At 46.9% G+C, this 12,759-nt stretch overlaps 1 protein-coding gene across 9 annotated transcripts in view; it reads right to left on the minus strand.

Moving 5' to 3' along the window:
* vps13c (vacuolar protein sorting 13 homolog C) overlaps positions 1 to 12,759 on the minus strand; it is a 64,304-nt gene that overhangs the window by 10,473 nt on the left and 41,072 nt on the right. For all 9 annotated transcript variants that reach the window (XR_002752623.1, XM_023332094.1, XM_023332091.1 and 6 more), the window contains 25 exons: positions 11,882 to 11,971; positions 11,610 to 11,765; positions 11,248 to 11,512; positions 11,008 to 11,168; positions 10,807 to 10,928; positions 10,407 to 10,704; positions 9,654 to 10,043; positions 8,300 to 8,404; positions 8,068 to 8,223; positions 7,866 to 7,991; positions 7,664 to 7,797; positions 5,838 to 5,964; positions 3,173 to 3,408; positions 2,799 to 2,943; positions 2,553 to 2,693; positions 2,389 to 2,470; positions 2,250 to 2,319; positions 2,057 to 2,168; positions 1,867 to 1,980; positions 1,597 to 1,727; positions 1,432 to 1,513; positions 1,221 to 1,334; positions 1,060 to 1,135; positions 806 to 969; positions 682 to 727 (listed from right to left, as the gene is read on the minus strand). Coding sequence is in view for 8 of the 9 variants with exons in the window: in XM_023332094.1 (XP_023187862.1) it covers positions 682 to 727; positions 806 to 969; positions 1,060 to 1,135; positions 1,221 to 1,334; positions 1,432 to 1,513; positions 1,597 to 1,727; positions 1,867 to 1,980; positions 2,057 to 2,168; positions 2,250 to 2,319; positions 2,389 to 2,470; positions 2,553 to 2,693; positions 2,799 to 2,943; positions 3,173 to 3,408; positions 5,838 to 5,964; positions 7,664 to 7,797; positions 7,866 to 7,991; positions 8,068 to 8,223; positions 8,300 to 8,404; positions 9,654 to 10,043; positions 10,407 to 10,704; positions 10,807 to 10,928; positions 11,008 to 11,168; positions 11,248 to 11,512; positions 11,610 to 11,765; positions 11,882 to 11,971 (3,643 nt within the window). In the remaining variant the exon portion in view is untranslated. The remainder of the gene's footprint in view (positions 1 to 681; positions 728 to 805; positions 970 to 1,059; positions 1,136 to 1,220; positions 1,335 to 1,431; positions 1,514 to 1,596; positions 1,728 to 1,866; positions 1,981 to 2,056; positions 2,169 to 2,249; positions 2,320 to 2,388; positions 2,471 to 2,552; positions 2,694 to 2,798; positions 2,944 to 3,172; positions 3,409 to 5,837; positions 5,965 to 7,663; positions 7,798 to 7,865; positions 7,992 to 8,067; positions 8,224 to 8,299; positions 8,405 to 9,653; positions 10,044 to 10,406; positions 10,705 to 10,806; positions 10,929 to 11,007; positions 11,169 to 11,247; positions 11,513 to 11,609; positions 11,766 to 11,881; positions 11,972 to 12,759) is intronic.

The raw sequence follows: 12,759 nt of genomic DNA on the forward strand, positions 1-12,759 counted from the left end.
TCTCCAGAACCTTGATGACCTCATTATTCTATTCAGGTGCTGCAGCAGAGGCTCATCTAAAAGTTACAGGACAGCGGGCCTCCAGGACTGGAGTTTGATCCAACACAAGGGTGGGCAGTCCTGGTCCTGGAGGGCCGGTGTCCTGCAACTCTTAGACGTCTCCCTGGTCCAACACACTTAAATCCAACAGCTGAATCTCCTCCTAAATGCAGTCAGGTTCTCCAGAGTCCTGCTAATGACCTCATTATTTGACTAAGGTGTGTTAAAGTAGAGACACATCTAAAAGTTGCAGGAGACTTTTAGGCCCTCCAGGCCTGGAGTTGCCCACCCCTGGTCTAACAGGTCGTGACAATAGAAGTTCAGATGGTTTTAAAGAACCTGAAGGTTCCAGATCTGAGGGTTTCCAGAATTCAGGTGAGTCAAAGTATTTTAGAAGAGAACATCTAAAAGATCTGGATTATGGGTTCAAGGAATCCGGATCAGGAAGTATGTCAGGTTGCAATCAGAAAACAACAAGTGTTTCTGGGATTTCATGGAGAATAGTTCAAAGCTTTAATTCATTCTTAAGTCTTTCCTAAAACTTGTATTTTCTTTTATTTAAGGTCAAAAATCCTAAACTTGTTTCCGTTCTCCTGAAAATGACTTGAACTTTCCAACAAATAGGAGCCATCAAACACATACCTTCCACTGGTTTGGTCACAATGCCAGTAACCCCACCAACAACGCCCTGCAGGGACACGGTTTGTTACTGAGATGCATTAGATCACTGCTGGTCCAGCAGAACCAGAACCGCTCCTCTCCAGACCTTCAGCAGTCCTTTTCCTCCTTTGGCCAGACTGTCTTTGAAGTCCTTCGTCGGCCGGTTCATGTCCTCCCGGCGTTCCTGCTGGAACTCCTTGTCCATGGTCATGGCAGCCAGGCCTTTACCCATGGAACCTGTGATCTTGGAGAACATTCCTGCAGCGCCACCTACAGGAAAAACACCCATATTGGAAGCACTGACCACAGAAATCAGGACTCGTCACAAGTTAAATCAACATCTTTCTCCAAGGCTCTTACCAACAGTTGAACCAAAAAGGCTGCGGACCCCGATCGCCAAACCTTCAGCAAACTCCTCTGGACCCTGAACGGCTCCCTGGCAAACACACAGACCCCCTTCCATCAGAACCTCCACCTTGGTCGGGTTTCATATGGATCTCGCAATAAGCTAGATGTTTTACCTGGAATGGTTCATAAAAGAAGGCCTCCACGCCTTCAGACAGGCCTCGGATCACTCCGAACGGATTACCCAGCACGTCCAGGCCGAGAACCAGAACATACATCTGCTTAAGGAACTGCAGAAAGAAGAGAGGTCCAGAAGTTCACAACACACACTTTGGCAGGACCCATCCCAGCTTAGAGGATCAGGCTAAGGAAGGGCAATGATGTTACCTCTTCGGAGTAGTGTCGGCCCACGGCCCACATCAGCTTCTCTTTGCTGTAGAACTGGTATCTGACTTCAAAGAAGGCCAGTCTGACAGAAACGCAGAGGAGAATCAACGTCCGGACAAAGAAACTAGTTCAGCAACCATTTCTGAGCAAACAGAAGATACTTACTTGAAGATGATATCGTCAACGTTGGTCAGAGTAGCACCGATGCTCTTCAGCACCAGGTTCAGGGACTGCGTAATGGGGTTCTTCAGGGCAGAGTCACCATCGCTGGAGCCCAGAGACAGACTGAGGTGGAGCTGGAAGTTAAAGCAGGACCAGTGAGGACTTGCTGCCCAGCTGTCTGGACATAATCCAGAAACAACTCTCAGTTTGGAGGTTTATAACATATTAGATGAATTCAGTCTCATCCAGCAAAGAGAGCAGGGCTGAAGTTACCTTGACAGGTGAGATGTGAAAATGCTCAAAGAAACTGAGTCCCGACACGTCGGACAGAGAGGCGTCGGTCGGCTCGGCCCGAAGGCGCTTCAAATCTCCTTCGATGAGTCCCGACTGAAACACAAACAGCTCAAAGCAACATCTCATCTGTGAAGTTTAGAGAAAATATCCAGTTTCTGCTTCTCTTCACCTTCTTTCCATGGTTCTGCAGGTTAGCAGCTGGGCTGAACAGAGCCGCAACAGCATCAAGGAAACCTTGGTCGATCTTCAACGCCATCTCCTGAACCAGAGCCATGAAGTACCTGAAGCACACAGGAAGGTCAGAAGACTCACCTGAATCCAGGTCTCACTCACAGAAACTGGTTCCCTGCTGTGGTTCTTACTTAATCTGGGTGACGTTGCTGTGCTGGTTGAACCTTGTGATGACAGACACGTCGATGAAGGGTTTTGGCTCTGAGGAGGCAGAACTCACAGTTAGACTCTCCAGTCAGTTTGAGGCTTAATGGGAATAGAAGGACAAACCTGCATCCAGAGCAATGGACTTTGGTGGAGGGACTGGATGGAAGATGATGGGGAAAACCGCACCCGGCAACTGGTTGTCCACCTGTAACCAATAAACCAGTGTTTGAGTCCAGCAGGAGAGTGAGGTTCAGTCCAAGTGTGTGTCCAGGTGTGTGAACGTTTACCTGCAGCCAGTGCAGTTGGGCTCTCAGGCTGCGCTGGTGCAGTGACCTCTTGAACTCCACCTGGATCCCAGACAGGAAGTTCCTCCTCACAGGGCACGCATGGGGTTGCCGCATCATCATGATAGCTGGACTGAGGTTCACCTAGCAACCGGTGACATCACAAACTTACAGTCAGCTCTTCAGACAGAAGTCTGGGTCAGATATACACATATGGACCCCAGTGAGTTGCTTGTGGTGACCTCTGACCTCTAGGTTGCTGTCCAGTCTGACCCAGCCTCCCTCTGTCTTCCCACTCAGCTGACTCTGGTAAACCTTCTCCAGCAGGTTGATGTTCTTTTGACTGAAGGGCTTCCAGCGATTCTTTGGCTTAAACTCCCAAACCACGCCAGAGCTGTGAGTCAGAACCGCAGCAGAGTCACTTCATCAGCAGCACTGGACACTCAGGACTAGCTAATGACTGAAAGAGCCTGGATATTTGTTGTGGCATTAACCTATTTATTTTAAAAACGCTCCAGAAATTATCGTAAAATGATTCAAAAGTTTTTCTCATGTGAAGGCCTCCGTGTTTCTGGAGGCATCTGTGCCTCCACTGTTGAGTCAGATAACATCATGGAGTTTACCTGGTGATGCCGATGTAAGCGATCTCCTGCCGGTTGCCGTTGTTGATGAGCGACAGGCCGAGGTTCTGCAGAGACACTTTCAGTTCCTGCTGAAATTGTTCGAGCTCCTCCGACTGCCGAGCCTTGGTCACCACGCCGGTGTCCTCTGTGAACAGCAGCACCCGCTGCCGTCCATCCAGGAAGGACACCCAGTGGATCTGAGCCTGGCCATCATAGGTGAACTGACTCACAACATCCTGAAGGAGGCAGAGAGGCACGCTCTATGAAACGGCTGTGCTGGAGGTTTTAATGGCATCCGCATTTACAAACAGCTGGTTGTGGAACAAAAAGTGCTGAAGGGCCCAGAGTTAGCTCCTGGAAGACAGGAGGAACTGTTCCTCCAGACAACTCTAAACGTATTTTATGCAACCAACAAATCAGCAGCTGGACCTTCCAGCAACTCTCAAGACAAAATATTTCCTGTTAGCTGCATGTTGCAAACACCTCTGGGTCTTTAAGAGATTGATGGATTTTTTGTTGTGCTTTGGCCATAATTTACAAAAATATGTAGCAAGCTCAATAATACATACGTATTATTGAGCTTGCTACATATTTTTGTCTCGCGAATTGATTAGAAGGAGTTTACTCATTTTGTGGCTGCAGAAGCTTCAGGTAAATGAAGAGACTAGAATGATGTACAGTTGTGTTGAAAATAATAGCTGTCCCACATCACTAGCCAGATAAATCACTGTTTTTGTTTGAATATCAACTTCTACACTGCAGTAGGGTTAGGGTTAGAAGGTTTAATAAAGATTTAGAAAACCAACAGGCATGATGTTCTTGCTGCTGATCAAACGTAATCATTTACTCAAATGATTAAGCGTATTCAAAAAAATAGCAGTGCTGAGTTCAATTAGTGAGGTCATTGATTATAGGAAAAAAATGGGTGTTAAGCAGGTGACCCTTATTTAAAGATCAAGGCAACTGACGGTGCATATGCTGGATGTGCATTTGTCCTTGAACAAAGAGTAATAAGGGTTGCTCACGACACTGCTCAGAACAAGGGCGTTGTTTGATTAAGAAATTAATAAAAGCGGGAGAAACCCATAAAGAAGTGCAGAAATGGCAGGCTGTTCAGCTAAAATGATCTCAAACTCTTTAAAATGGCAGCCGAAACCAGAAAGAAGAGGTAGAAGAAAAAAAACGATTCAAATGGCTTGGTCTGTAACCAAAACGTCAAAGACTCAGCCAGCGATCAGCCAGCGATCAGCCAGGGATCAGCCAACGATCAGCCAGCGATCAGCCAGCGATCAGCCAACGATCAGCCAGCGATCAGCCAGCGATCAGCCAACGATCAGCCAGCGATCAGCCAACGATCAGCCAGCGATCAGCCAACGATCAGCCAGTGATCAGTTCCAGGAGGATCAGAGAAGATCTGTGATTGGCTCTCAGTTCTGCAACAATCAGACGACATCGATGTGAAGCCAAGCTACCAGCAGGAAACCCCACAAAGTCCCACTGTTAAAAAAAGACGCGCTACAACATGAACATATTGATCAGCATAAAAACAAATGGAGTAATATTTTATGGACTGACGAAAGTAAAATAGTTCTTTCTGGTTCTAAGGGCCACAGACAGTTTGTCAAACTCTGTAAACTCTGAATTCAGTCACAGTGAAGACGATGAAGCACGGTAGTTCAAGCATCATGATGTGGGATGTTTCTCATGTTGTTGGTTCTATTTATCAGATACCAGGGATCATGGATCAGTTTGAGTACAACAGAATACTGGAAGAAGTCATGTTGCCGTCTGCTGAAGAGGAAATGCCCTGGAAATGGGTGTTTTGACAAAATGGTGACCCATGATTGTTCTGGAAATCATGGGACCAGAAAAACAGAATTCAAGTAATGGAGTGGCCAGCACAATCCCCAGATCTTAATCTCATAGAAAACTTGTGGGCTGCCAAAAAAATGCTGTTCATGATGCAAAACCAAGAAATATAACCCAATTGGTTCCCAGTGGATTCCTGCTTTAGGTTCTCTGTGTCCGTGAGAGTGGTTGTGTTCATTCTGCTCAATGAAGAAACTTTTATAAAAAATAATTTATTATTTTGATCTAATGCTCATGTGACTAAGTAAAGGTTAAAGGTAAACTCTTAGTTGTTCCTCCAATCAGAGTCACACAGGAAGTTGAGACTGGTATTGTACTACATTTAACTGGTCAGCTCCAGTAACGTAGTACAGTTGTCCTGGGCTGCAATACCTGCTGACCAGTGCCAGAATTTGATTGACTCCATGGACCACAGATGTGAAGCAGTTATCCAAAATTATGATTATGCAACTAAATATTAGTTTGTGATTCTCAGGAAAGTTTAATCTTCAAGGATTTCTTAGTTTATACAGTATATGTTTGAGTTTATGAAGAAAGATGTCAACACTGCTATTTTTTTAAACATTATATTTCTTGACTTTCCGTAAAATATTATCTTCAACTACTTTTTCTGATTTTCTTGTTTTGAAATAGAATGTGCTGTGTCCTCAATGTATTTGTGTTTTTAAAACACAATTTATTTGGTGAATCTTCAGATGTACTCAACTTTTGAAACACACTGCTATTATTATGAGCATAACTGTATGTCTACCATCCAGAAAGCAGTGAAACCGATGAAGGTGTGTGCAGCACAGACCTGCAGCAGGTCCAGCTCCCCTGAATGCTCCTTGCAGCTCCAGCAGAGCTTGCGGGTTCCTGCAGGGTCGTCCCAAGCAAAACGTCGGGCCTCGCAGGGTTCCAGCTTGTGGATCACCTCTGAACCACTGCAGGAGTCAAAAACATTGTTTCAGGGTGAGGAGGAAAACAATGACTCGAGCATCAAGTTCAGTTTGGAGCTAATTTATCCGCCACAGGGACGGGCGATGGATACAGAGGACCTGGTTGGTGTATAGTGGTTGAAATGTTATCAGGCAGCTAGTAGAGAAAGATTTAGAAACGCTGGGAGCATCACTTCATCGGCCTCTTCTTACTGAAGCGCCCGTCACGCTTCCTTCACTGCAGACTCCAATCTTTCTGCTTCTTTGAAGCCTTTCCTGCGGTCAGCGTCCCTGATTTCTGATTTTCTGCTGGCTCTGAAGCGGTTCAGTCCCCAGTTCCTGTCACACTGAGTAGAAACGTGTGAGTTTTGCTGCTGTTTCTCTTCCATCTGATTTCAAAAGTGTCTATAATAACGGATAATAACAATCATTCAGGATGTTTTTCTGACTACATTTCTTCCTCCAAGATGACTGTTATCCTTGCAATTCTCTACCCAGTTTTAGTTTCTGCATCTCCTGATTTGTTTCCTCTGCTTGATGCCAGAGATCCTGGCAATCCCAGCCCTCCAGGGCCGCTGGCCTGCAACTCTTAGATGTCTTCCTGGTCCATCACACTTCCAACAGCTGAATCTCCTCCTCAGTGCAGTCAGGTTCTCTAGAGTCACGCTAACGACCTCGTTATGTGACTCAGATGTGTTGAAGTAGAGACACATCTAAAAGTTGCAGGACTCCGGTCCGCCAGGCCTGGAGTTGCCCACCGCTGTCTTAGACCAACATCGTCTTTCTGCATGGCTGTTTAGGTCATGAGCAGCTGCTCATTGGATCAGTGGGGGGTTTATAACTTGATCCAGCTGGAAGGTAATCATCCTGCACTGATTATCCAATAGGAAGCTCAGGCCTGGTTAGGTAAATCAAGGTGGTGACTGTTCTTGGCAGGTCAGGTGTATTCCACGTATCATGAACCTGCATTTTTCATTGTGACAGCACCCTGCTGCGTTGCATTGTGGCCGGTTAATTGTGCCTCAATTAAAGTCCTGGAGATGGGAGGCACTTATGGTCACATTTCCACCTGGACTGGATATAAGGAGCGCTTGTTCCATTCACGGAGAACCATGAATGGATGTCTGGTTTTACGACCAGATGTCGTAAAATTCTATTTAACCAACCACAAAGAGCATAGTCAGTTCAGACTAGAAACGGAGAACGATGATGGTTTTACCATCAGTCAGTTTTCTGCCACTAGTCACTAAACAAGCCAAACGATCTCAGATTTACAGCTGATCTTCTGTCCAGAGGACAAAGCAGGTTGAGGATGGGAGCCAGTTTGGGGTTTGGATGGACCGCACGTGAAGGAGTCACCGGACCGTATCTGGGAGCAGACCCTGGGATCTGTGAAGATCAGCTGGTCAATGTCTGAAGAAGATCTGTGCCTGACGGAGGACCGTAACAGTCATGCTAATGTCCCATGTAGCCAGTTGTCCAGAGCACCAGATGCTCACACTGGACACTAATCACACCACCCAGAAGGTTAAAGGTCACAGAGTTATGGAAGAACAGATGAAGAGAGAAGAAACCTGTCAGACAGCATCATCTTAATCTTTTCTGATACGCTGCAGCAACCTGGTTTCTTTGGACCGTTTTGTCAAACCTTCCTGTGATAGGGTAGGGCCAGGGTTGGGTGTGTGTGTGTGTTTGTGAGAGTGACCTCTGCCTGTAGCTGATGGTGGCCCAGGGCGTGTGGTTAATCAGCAGGGCGGGCGCGGCTCCGTCGTAATATTCACTGAAGCTGATGATGGTGGCGTGATTAGAGACGTTGATGTCCACCATGATCCCTCCACACTGCAAAGACTCTCAGGTCAAAGACTGGAAGTGCTTTAAAGGTCAAAGGTCCAGAGACAAACACTGACCATGTCCATGCTCAGCAGGGTGCCGTTGTCTTGCTGACTGAAGAAGAAGAACTTGGAGTGGGACAGTGATCCCACCACTCGGACACAAAGCTTCTTGGAGGCATTCTCCGGCCACAGAGGGAGGCACTGCAAGACAACAGCAGGACATCGAAACCAGGCCAGGCTCTGACCCGGACCGGGTTCTGCTGCCGGTTCCCCTCACCTCAGCGGACGGGACGTAGTGCCACCTGGTGGCCGTCTGGCTGAGGAGTTCTCCCACCTCCAGTTCGTATGAAGACTTGTTGACCAGCGTGTAGAACGGACTGAAGGTGACGATTCTGGTCAGGTTGAAGCTGCTCATCTGGATGCTGACGCCCACCTGCAGGGAGCGACAAGAGGAACTTCAGCAGAAGAGCCACTCAGAGCTAAAACCAGTAGGAGACAATGGGGCGTACCAGAAAGTCCATGTTGGTGGAGGGACAGCGGACGCAACCGTAGCTTCCCACTGTGTCCAGGGAGAAGCTGTCAGAAAAGGAGCTGGTAGAGATGCAGAGCTGCAGCTGCAAAGCGACCACACATTGTTTTAACACGCTCATGCTGATTAATATGCAGTGTTCCTTATGAAATCAATTCTAATTCACATGCAGGAAGAATCTGATAAAATCCGAATCCAGATGGACGCTCAAGCTTTGTTTAAACATAAACGTCTTTATGGTGAGAGAAAAATCTAAACTGAGCCGATGTTTGATTTGGTGAGAAGCAGATCAGATGGATGGATCAAAACCATCCAGTGATGGCAGAATTATGTCCAGCGACAGATTGAACTAGGGCTGATCAATCTGATGAGTGAAACCGGGCCGATATTGACAACCGATGGTTACTTCCACTTTGTTGCTGTGTGTTGGTGATGTAGTGAAGGATTGTGTGAATTTTAACTGAAGCAAAGAAGAAAAGCCAGTGGTATGATCATTGCATCACTGTGATGAAATGGTGGAGAAATTATACCCACATATATATATATATATATATATATATGTGTGTGTGTAACGTTCACCCAGGAGGCTCCATTTGTTAAAACCGCAGGATGAGTTCAGTTTAATCCATCGCAGTCTGCAATAGTTGTGCAGCGCACTGCGCATGTTACCGTCTGATTAACTTCTGCACATTTATTTAGATAAACTGCCGGCTCCTCTGTTTAGACTATAGATGGATTAGCTCAACATTACATTCTCTTTAGTTTTCTCTGGTCTGGAATTAAAGGCTCCATTTCAACCAAACGTTTTTACTGCTCTTCCTAACCAGTCGCTCCAAAGCGTCCGGTCTATAACTCTGTCAGCTCCCGGTCAGAAAGACGCATTTAGTTCAGAGTCCATGAAATGATATTCAGAAAGGGTTATTTTATGAATTGATTTTAGTTGCCTTTGCGATGAAATCTTTTTTGTAAAGTCTATAATCTCTGCCCACATGCAGTCAGGGGTGTGAATTACAACCGGTCAAATGACGGACGGGCTTTAAATTTTCCAGTCATTTAAAAAAATAACCGGTCAAATAGAGAAAATATTCTGTTAACGCGACGTCTGATGTATACATATAGGTAAATATCAGTGGTCAGCTCTAACTGCAGTATAAATATTGGATAAATAAGTTTTCATATTGTTTCTATGACTAAAACTGTGAGAGAAAAGCTTAAGAAAGAATATAGAAAAATCTTTACATCCGGCTGAACAACAATCCGTTCGTGGGTCTGAGCTGCTTAAGGCGGCTCTTTAAGGCGGTCTGATTAAACTCTGCCTTCACGGCGACTCTCACCTTGCTTTTGGTGAACAGATTTGATTTCTTGAAGGAGAAGAGGACAACGTCTCGGTACTCGGCCGGATGCTTGAAGACGGCGTCCTCTGAGCTGTACTGAAGCACCCGGCCCGTCTTGTTGATGATCCAATATGGACTGAAGAGCGACAGCAGGACGCGGCTCGCCGTCTTCGTCACGTGAACGCTCACGTCCGCCGTCAGCGCCGCATCTGTGTCGCAGGTCAGGCACACGGCGAAAAACTCCGGCAGCTCCCGTTTGATCTGGATGTGTCCGTGCCAGCCCCGGCCCTGGTACTGGATCAGCGCCACAGACATGATCTCACCCGACACACGGGCGTTCAGCAGGTCTGAGGTGCTGCCTTCCTGAATCTCATAGACTTCAGCCGAGTTCTGCGGGACACCAAGCACAACAAAACACATGGGTCAGATTTAACGGCCTATTTGTTGTGAGTGAAGTGAACCCAACATATTCTGACCCAAACATGACGGTAAAAGGTGTTGAAGGCCTGCTGAGGTCATTGTGAAGGGGCGAGCAAAAGGTCATCTGGGATGTTATTCTTTCAATTGATACTCTTGATTGTTCAGGACTTTTGTCATGTTTTAATGTGCTTCAGGAAAAAGATTTAGTGGAAGGTGAAGCTCTGGACTTCCTGCCTCATCTACATTTCAACCCCTATTCCAAGGAGACTAAAGGAACCAAGTCATTCATTCTTTTACTCGTTAGATCGATCAGTAGGCAGACAGACGGCCTACCTCCATGATGTAGCTGACAGTGTACGGCAGCAGGTTGCACAGCGCTGCCATTGGATGAAGGTGGAGGATGTAGGCGGGGTCCCAGTCGTCCTCGCCGCGGCTGCTGATGTGCCGCAGGTCGTCAGGGACGGCCAGGGTGCTGACCATGAGCGGCAGCAGGTTGCTGTCCGACGCAGGACACTGCAGCACGGACTGGACCTCAGAGCTGCAGTGGACCTGCTCCTTCCAAGCCACGCAGCTGGAAGACGAACCGTACAGCCCGTCCAGGCGACCCGCTGGACGTACAAACAGCTGGCACCTGCCAGAAAGAGACGACAGGACACTTTCAGCTCGGTGCCGTTTGACAGAACCAGCTACCCCGGCCGAGACAGGTCGCAGAGAACCCCTCGGAGAGCCCCACCTGTATGCTTCTAGATCAACATGAAACTCCCGTTCCGGCTCCGCTGTGCCGATGCTCTGCAGGGTTCTGGATGCTGGGCAGTATTTCAGGATGGTGAAGGGTTCTGTGAAGTGGTTTACAATCTGTAGACAGAGATGGAGACGGTGGGCACCCTACAGCAAGTGTTGGTTACAATGAAGTGGGGAGAGTTTGGGTTCTGACCTGCAGAGGGGAGCGTACAGTGATGATCTTGTTGCCTTCAGCAGCATCAATCTGCAGCAGCACCGACACCGCCTCCTGCAGCATCGGACCTCGAACGTTGTAGAGACGTCTGCCAGGATTATCCACGGCGATGTTGGAGATCTCGCTGTACCCAGAAGGCACTGCAGGTTCAGACAGACAGCGTCACTAAAACTATGTCAGGACTTAGTGGAAAAGCAGCGATCAGAGGGAGTTTCAGACCGATGGTGAGGTTAAACAGGCCGCTCTCCTGACGCTGTAGAGCTGACAGTTTCCCTCTGATTGTGGATTCAAAAGCCGAGTGCATCAAGTCCATGCTCTGATCCACTGACAGCTCGTGAAGTTTTCCTTGTGCCACAGATCCGACCGGCCTCAGGTTGGCGCTGTGCTGCACGATAACTGGAATGCCCAGAGCATTTCTCAGGGTGAAGGGAGGTTTCTCCTTCAGAGTGTGGTCGAAGGCTGAGGCTGCTCCCTCACTGAATGCCTGAAGGAGAACAAACAGCATTAAAGGGCATTTCCACCTGCCAAACAGCAGGGTAACCCTAACCCTACCCTGGACTGTCAGAAGGGTTGAGGTGTACCTCTGCAAGCTTTTGGAAGATGCTGAGGCTGGACTTGGAGACGGTGATGTTCAGGGTGTCTTTGGAGCAGATGTTGATGGCAGTTTGAGGTTCAGGAAGAAACACAAAGTCATCTCCATGCACAGGACTCTTGTCCATGACTGGATTATTCTTAATCTGTGCGGATAAAAAGAATCACCCAATCAAACTCTCAACATAGTCGGCTGCTCTGAGCCCCAATCAGGGCGGTGGAGCAAAACGAGTCATGCTCAGTATGAGGAAAGATCCGTTACCTCCAGCTCCAGGTTCCAGCGGCGCCGGCCGCTGTCCACTCGCTCTATTAGCGGTTCCCACACGGCGTGGACCTCGTTAAAATAGTTCACCTGCAAACACAAACAGACTGTCAGCCTGTTTCCATCATTAAAGAAAATAACTGGAATTTGAAGGTTTCTTGTAGAACAGCAAACTGAACATCATTGGACTGAACTGAAACCCAGATCAGCAGCAAAAGGTCATCTGGGATGTTATTCTTTCAATTGATACTCTACAGATTGTTCAGGACTTTTGTCATGTTTTAATGTGCTTCAGGAAAAAGATTTATTGGAAGGTGAAGCTATGGACTTCCTGCCCCATCTACATTTCAACCCCTATTCCAAGGAGACTAAAGGAACCAAGTCATTCATTCTTTTACTCGTTAGATCAGCAGGGATCCTTTCAATCTGGTTGAGATTTAGACCTTTACACTGAAGACTCTATTCAACTTTATTTTGAAAGGGCTAGGGTTAGTTAGGCAAGACAATGAAACTAAGTCTCTTCCTCCCTTTGGACATTATCGTTGAGCTTTATTTTGATAGTCCAATTCTTTAGATCAGTGGTCTCCTGTGACTTCCTCTGGGATTAATCTGCATCACTAGTATTGGCTCTGCTAATATCTACATTTATTTATGCTTTGGTCCTTCTTAACCTTTCCATAAACAAGTAAACCACAAGTAAACTAGTCAGATGACAAAAGTAGTGCAGAAATAGATCAACAATATTTAAATTCCTGTCAATGGTAAGAAAAAAAAGCTTAGACTGAAAAAGTGGAGGTTGAAGCACCTGCTCATTGTGCCTTCACTTTTTACACGTAAAGCAGCATCAGAAGTCAAACAAATCATGCATATTTCCTAAA

This window comes from Xiphophorus maculatus, chromosome 4 (assembly GCF_002775205.1).
Source record: "Xiphophorus maculatus strain JP 163 A chromosome 4, X_maculatus-5.0-male, whole genome shotgun sequence".
NCBI lineage: Eukaryota > Metazoa > Chordata > Actinopteri > Cyprinodontiformes > Poeciliidae > Xiphophorus > Xiphophorus maculatus.